The sequence below is a fragment of the Lichenostomus cassidix genome, unplaced genomic scaffold (assembly GCF_008360975.1).
Source record: "Lichenostomus cassidix isolate B80296 unplaced genomic scaffold, HeHo_3.0 HiC_scaffold_892, whole genome shotgun sequence".
NCBI classification, from domain to species: domain Eukaryota; kingdom Metazoa; phylum Chordata; class Aves; order Passeriformes; family Meliphagidae; genus Lichenostomus; species Lichenostomus cassidix.
Genome location: NW_028148011.1, coordinates 1 through 7,000, shown reverse-complemented (window position 1 = coordinate 7,000; position 7,000 = coordinate 1). Strand labels below are relative to the sequence as shown.

Below are 7,000 nucleotides of genomic sequence, written 5' to 3'. Positions count from 1 at the left end.
CCCTTTCCAGTCTCCTCTCTTTGGGGTTCTGAGGTTTCCCATTCTCAAAGCTGCTGGGGCTCCCATGGGTCCTGGGGATCCCCCTTCTCCTGGGTCCTGATTAGGGATGCTGTGGGGTTTCGGTGCTCCCAGGGGTCCCTTCTTCCCTGGTTGTGCTTTGGCTCCAAGGGCTCCCAGGGTCCCCCTCTTCAGGCTCCCCCCACTCCAGGCACTCGGGGTTTCCCCCTCTCCCCATCACCCCTTTCAGTGTCACAGTGTCCCAGCCCTGCCTCATCTCCAGCCTCCCCCACCCCTCCAGGCTGCCAGGGATCCCTCAGCTCCGGTATTGCCCCTCTCTGCTCTCTGCACTCTTGGAGTCCTGCGTTCCACCCCCCTGGGCTCTCTCACAGATCCCCAAAACGATTGGCCTGTCCTGCTGATAGCAGGCAATTCCCAAATGGACTCCCCAATATCCCACCAAAGGTGCATTTATGGCTCAGCTTTGGAGTCCTGCAAGATCCAAACCTCCCCTTTAGCCCAAAATATCCCAGCCCGGGACATGCAAAGGTATCTGGCGCTCACTTCCAGAATCTGCAAGTTCCAAACACCCTCAAAAACTAACACCCTCCCAAAGACCCTCTGATAGCTTTGGGGTGAGCTTCCCTTCCCTGGTGACCTGTGGAATGCAGGGGGGGCAATGATCCCAGAGCCAGGGGTGCTGCAGACACAGTGGGTGGGGAAATCTCATGGTTCTCCTGCTCCTCCTTTTCCTGCTCCTCCTCCTCCTCTGCTCCCACCCCAGAACCCCATTCCCCACCCTCCTCTGCCCCATGGCTGCTGCAGCACTGGCTGCTGGGTGGGGGGAACCCCCCGATCAGCCCCAGGGATGGACAGGGGGCTTGGGGACCCCCAGTGCAGATCCACCTCCCCCAGAGCCCCAGGGAATTGCTCCAGGGATCCAGTGTTGAGGGACAGGGCTGGACTCCCATGGAACTGCCCTGCTTCCGTGCCAACCCCACCTTTCCCTCTCCTCTCCTCCCCCTTCCCATCCTTCTCCCAATCCACAGACCCCTCCCAATTAAATTTCTTTTTCCCATCGCCCTCCCGCTCTCTTGGGGATCCCAGCCCCCTCTTTTCCTCCCCACTTCTCCCCCTTTCACCATCGTCCCCTCAATCCCTAACCCCCCTCCCCTATGACTGGTTTTGGGGGTTCCAGGCCCCTCCTGCCCACTCTGGGGGTCCCAATCCCCATTTTGCTCCATTTGGGCTCCCAGCCCCCCTTCTCACCGCGCCCCCCGCTCACCCCGCGGCCGGGGGGACTCCCAGCGCCACCAGTGCCACCAGTAGGGCCCCAGCTGCCCCCACACGCTCTTGCCGTGCCCAGCGCCGGTTTTGCAGGTGCCCAGAGCCCCAAAGCAGCCCAAAGCGCTCTGCCCTGGGGGTCCCCAAAGCGGCCCCGCCCCGCGCGGCACTGGCAGCACCAGTCCGGAGCAGTGCGCAGCGCGGGCGGGCGGCATCAGCCGTGCCGGGCAGGGCCGGGCAATGCCCGCGGGGCTCCCCCGCACTCGGCCCCCAGTTGCCGGGACAGCAAGGGGGGCCCGGCCTGGGCGCCCCCCATTTTCCGCCTCCCCAAATTCCGCTCCCGGGGGCGCTGGGGGCAAGGGGGGGCGCAGGTGGGGTCCAGAGGTGCCCAGAGCCACGTGTCCCCCCGCTGCCAGTTCCACCCCCGGAGGATCAGGGGTACCCCAAAACTCCCTCACAGGTGCTGGATACCCCGCAAGCCCCTAAGGAGTGGGGTCCCCTCGGCTTCATCACCCTCAACCTTCGGCTGACTCATCCAAGGCCCCATCCCACCCATCCCCCTCCCCCAGACTTCATCCCACACCCCAATCCACATCCCACCTATCCCATCCCATCCCATCCCATCCCATCCCATCCCATCTTTCCCGGCAGCCGGCACTGGGACCCCTGAAAAACTCGCGTCTAGGGGACTCCCCAGTACTCCCCCAAGGGGCATTTCCGACTCTCATTCGGAGTCCTGCAAGATCCAAACATCCGCCCCAGTCCCCTCCCCCCACCCCCGAAATGTACACAGAAAAACCCAACCCTCCCAGGAGCAACCAAAGATATTTGGGGCTCCGTTCTGAAGTCCTGCAAGGTCCAAAAATTCCCCCCCCCAAAAAAAGAACCGCAGGCACCGCCCAAGATATTTGGGCCGAGCTCCCCCTGCCCGCTCACCTGCGGGATATCCTGGGGGGGCGATGCTCCCGGGCCGAGGGTTGCGGACACAAAGAACAATAGACACACGTGGTGATTCCTTCTCCTGCTTCTCGTGCTGCTCCTCCCCTCCCCTTTCTCTTCTTCCCCGCTCCTCCCCCTTTATCCCTCCCCTTCCTCTCGCTCCCCCTCCTCCATCCCTCCTCCCCACCCGCTCTTCCTCCTCCTCTGTCTCTCCTCCTCCTCTCCTGTCCGCTTCTCCTCTTCCTTTTATTTCTGACTCCCATCCCGGCTTGTCTCACATCCCCCCTGGTCCATCCCGTGCTCAGCAGAGCATCCTGTGCTCTGTCAGCACTCTCTGCTCCTTCGGGAAGGATTTGGGATTTCTGCCAGGCACTGACACTGAACCTCACCCCAAACTGCCCCGGTGCCATTGCTGTCCCCTCGGCGCTGGGCAGCTGCTGTCCCAGGGGAAGCAGGGACACAAAGGAAGCCAAGTGCAGCCCAGCTGCCCGCGCTGATCCAGACGAGCCCCAGGGACAAGGTCCTGCAGAGCCACACGGAGCCCTCGGCTCCTGGCTGGCAACGGCTTGTGTTGTGGCTGCTCCAGCGGCCAGAGCGAGTCCTGGAGCTCCCCCAGCTCCTGCAGCAGGACCCAGGTTCCACCTGCTCTGCCAGGCCCTGGCCAGGGGCCAGCAGATCCACTGGCTCCATGCAAAGGGGGAAACACCCTGAGCTTTAAAGGCTGCTGCACTCTAAATCTCTGTTGGAGAAAGTTCTTCCTCTCTGGAAAGAGATCCCGAGATGAGGCTAAAGCAAAGTTTGTGGCTGGTGACAAATTTCCAATTGCAGAGAGAGCAGAGCAGGGACTGCAGGTGGAGGCTGGGAGCCTGGGAAGGAGAAAGGGGTGGGGAAAGTGTTTTGTTAGGGTTTGTTTTAGTTCTCCTTCTCCTACTGTGATTTGCTTAGAAATCAATTCCATTAATTTCCCTAGCTTGTGTCTGTTGTGCCCCTGACAGTGACCAGTGAGTGACCTCTCCCTGCCCTTATCCCAGCACACGAGCCTTTCCTCCTGGGTTCTGTGTCCTGCACCTGTGAGGAGAGTGACAGAGTGGCTTTGGTGGCACCAGGCACCCGGCCAGGGCCAGTGCAGCCCAATAATTCCTGCAATTCATTCCCTCCAGGAAAGGTTCTTGAAAAGAGCAAGCAGGACTGTGGAGAAGATTCCTGGAAAACTGAAACAGCTTTCCAGAAGTGAAATGAAAATGCAAAGAAACAATCTGAGATGTTTTCCTCTATTTATTTATGTGCTCTCTTTTTCCATGTTGCACTACTTCTCCATGCCATTAACTGCAAATGGCTCTCACCTCGAAGATCTATGACTTAGCATGTTTTAGACTCTCTGTAATACCATGAGTTACACACAGTTTGTCTTCCCCCGTTCTGCTTGGAAAGCAATGCTGGAGACACAAGTGCAGTGCTTGGGTCAGGTATGAATTCTAGAGACAGGGAATGTGCTCTGCTAGTGTTTGACCCTCAGCAGGGACAATGCACAGAGCAGCCAAGGGGATTGCTGTGCCACTGTGCAGCAGTCAAGCCTCTGGATGTGGGCTGAACACGGCAAAGTTCCCGTGTTTGGACAGACTCAGGGGCTGCCCCCAGGGGCGCGCGGGGCTCGGCCGTGGGGCGCGCGGGAGTGAGCGGGGAACGGACAAACGGCCACTCGGACAAACGGCCACTCGGACTAACGGCCACTCGGACTAACGGCCCCGGAGCTTCAGTTGCAGCGGCGGCAGCGGCGGCAGCGGCGGCAGCGGCGGCAGCGGCGGCAGCGGCGGCAGCGGCGGCAGCGGCGGCAGCGGCGGCAGCGGCGACACAAGAGTTTCTAGGACCCTCTCCTTCCCTTTATCCTGCTCCTCCTCTCCCTCTCCCCCTGTCCCACAGCCTCTCCCGGTGTCCCTTTCCCTGTGTCCCCTCCTTTCTCGCCCTCCCTCTTCCCCTTCCAGCCCGGGCCATGCCCCAGGCTCGCTCCCGGTCCCGGGCGGGGCTGCCTCCTCCCCGCCCCTGGGCGTCCCGCCGCGCCCTCGCCTCCGCCCGGCTCCGGCGAGCCTGGCTGTGGCGCTGCTGGGCGGGCATCAGTGGCTGGGTCTGGGGCGGCATCGCCACCCTTTGGCTTCGTCTGTCCCGAGCCTGGCCCCGGTCCCGACGCAGGGTCCAGTGCCGACCCCGACCGCGGCCCCGGCCTCGACCCTGGCCCCAGCTTCGGCCCCAGCCCCGACCCTGGCCCCAGCTTCGGCCCCGACCCCAGCTCCGGCCCCGTTACCGGCTCCTCCCGGGGCCCGAGGAGGACACACACGGCGCGGCCGCTCCTGCCGCCTGCGCGGCGCCTTCCCCGGCCCGAGCTCCGCCGCTCGGCAGTCCGGCCGCCGGCCCCGAGCCGCCCATGCCCCGTTCAGAGGGGGATGCCCGGCCCGGGGCGGTGCAGAGGCGGTCGGGGGCCGTGTGTGGCCCCGGGCCGAGCGGTGACGGCCGCGTGTCGCCCGCAGGGAAGGCGCAGGAGGCCCTGCAGGAGCGGTACCGGCTGGGTGCGCTGCTGGGCACAGGCGGGTTCGGCAGAGTCTACGCGGGGACGCGGCTAGCGGACGGCGCCCCGGTGAGTGGCGGGGCTGGAGGAGGAGGAGGAGGAGGAGGAGGAGGAGGAGGAGGAGGGTGGGGCTCGGCAGGGCGGGTGGCGAGCTGAGCCCGCTGCTGTCTCTTGCTCGCAGGTGGCCATCAAATGTGTCTCGAGGGATCGCATCCATCACTGGGGCGAGTTGGTGAGTGAGCGGGGCCAGCGGCAGAACCCGGGCCGTGCCGGGCGGGGATAAGCCGGGGCCCGGCAGGGTGGGAGCTGCCAGGACGCCTCGAGGGAGGTAGAGCGGGCGTGGGGTGAGCGGGGGGCGCAGAGCATCCCGGGCTGGGTGAGGGGTCCCAGAGCCCTGGCATGGCCTCAGCCCCACTGATGGCATCGTGGTCCTCCCGCAGCCCGATGGCACCCGTGCGCCCCTGGAGATCGTGCTGCTGCACAAGGTGTCCACTGGCTGTGCTGGTGTCATCCAGCTCCTGGAGTGGGTTGAGCTCCCCAGCGGCTACCTGTTGGTGCTGGAGCGTCCGGAGCGCTGTCAGGACCTCTGGGATTTCCTGGCGGAGCGGAGGTTCCTGCCGGAGGAGGAGGCACGGGGGATGTTCCGGCAGGTGCTGGAGGCCGTGCAGCACTGCACCAGCTGCGGGGTGCTGCACAGGGACATCAAGCCTGAGAACATCCTGCTCGACCTGGACACCATGCAGCTGAAACTCATCGATTTTGGCTGTGGCGCCTTCCTCCAAGACACAGCCTACACCCAATTTGCAGGTGAGCCTTCCCAGGGGATGCTCCTGGGCATCTCATGGTCCAGCCTGGGTGTAGCACCGGGGCTTCTCCTATAGCTGCCAGGCATGGGATTAACTCTTCACCCAAGTTACTTTTGGGTGGGGGTCGAAGGGGGGCAGCTTGCAGCCCTGTTGACCACCTTCACCACCCACTCTGCCCTTGGATGGGCTGGGGCTGGGGCAGTCAGTCTGACAAAACCCCAATGAGTGTAGCAGTGAGGGGTGTCAGACCCCATGCCCCAGCCAGTTTGGTAGGCAGGTGAGGAAGGTCTTGGACTGCTCCACTCCCCTTGTTTGTCTTGGCTTGTAATTGTTTTTTGGGGGCAATGCAGGCAGGGATGAGAGTGGTTTTTCCCACCTCTGGGAATGGTTTTATTTTGCGTGTCGTGGTTGGACCTCCCCAGGGCTTCTGCTGCCTTATTCCAACACCAGTGGCTTCTTTTGCAACCCAAAGTTTGTACATGAGTCACAGGTGCTGGCGAGAGGGCAGCAGGTCACCCTGTGTGCCCCTGGTGCAGCCCCTGCATGCCCAGGGATGTGGGGTGAGGCTCTGGGAGCAGCAGCATCCCCTGATGAACTCCATCTGTATTCCACAGGAACCCTGTCCTACAGCCCACCAGAGTGGATCCACCTCAAATTCTACAACGGTGGGGCAGCAACGATCTGGACCCTGGGCCTCCTGCTGTACCAGCTGGTCGTCGGGAAGCATCCATTCAGGAGGGGCCAGGAGATCATCTGGGGGCGGATCTTGTTCCCACGACGGCTCTCTCAAGGTGGATCCTCATCTCTGTGGCACAGGGGGAATACCAGTGCTGGGAGAGAGCAGCAGGCTCATGAGCATCCTGCTCTGGCAGCTGCTGAGGAGGTGGCACATGTCCTGCTCTCCTGCTCTCCTCCAAAACAGAGAATGCCTTGGGAAGTTTAGGCACAGTTCTAGCACACCCAGCATGGCCTGGGCATGGGAACAGGGAGGGAAAAGTGGACAGGACCCTTCTCCAACTGACTGGCAGTTTCTGGTTTCTCTCCTCAGAGTGCCAAGATGTTATTAAGAGGTGTTTGTCCATGCAACCCTTGGACAGGCCATCGCTGGATGACCTCTTCAACGACCCTTGGATGCAGGATATTCGTCTGCCTTAGAAGATGGGAGAGATCCATGTGCACAGTTTGATCCAGGGGCCTGGGAGGTAACAGCTCCACACATCTTGTCCTGGTTCATTGTTGTCTGGGGCCCTGGGCAGAACACTGACAGCCTGGTGTGGCCCCCAGGGAAGGAGCAGGAGCCCCTGGAGATGCTGCACCAGGTGGAGCTGCACCTGGAGACACCAAGGAGGACTTCAAGGATTGACAACCTCTTCCTTGACCTGGCGACATGCAAGCTGAAGATGATCAGCTTTAA

General features: G+C 62.4%; 1 protein-coding gene across 1 annotated transcript; it reads left to right on the top strand.

The window, feature by feature from the left end:
- The first annotated feature begins 2,240 nt into the window (after positions 1 to 2,240).
- Positions 2,241 to 6,741, top strand: LOC146420376 (serine/threonine-protein kinase pim-1-like). Its single transcript, XM_085048330.1, has 7 exons — positions 2,241 to 2,289; positions 2,969 to 3,016; positions 4,743 to 4,849; positions 4,962 to 5,012; positions 5,221 to 5,587; positions 6,201 to 6,377; positions 6,635 to 6,741. Exons 1-7 carry the CDS (start codon positions 2,241 to 2,243, stop codon positions 6,739 to 6,741), a joined length of 906 nt encoding a protein of 301 aa, XP_084904456.1.
- The last annotated feature ends 259 nt before the right edge of the window (positions 6,742 to 7,000 follow it).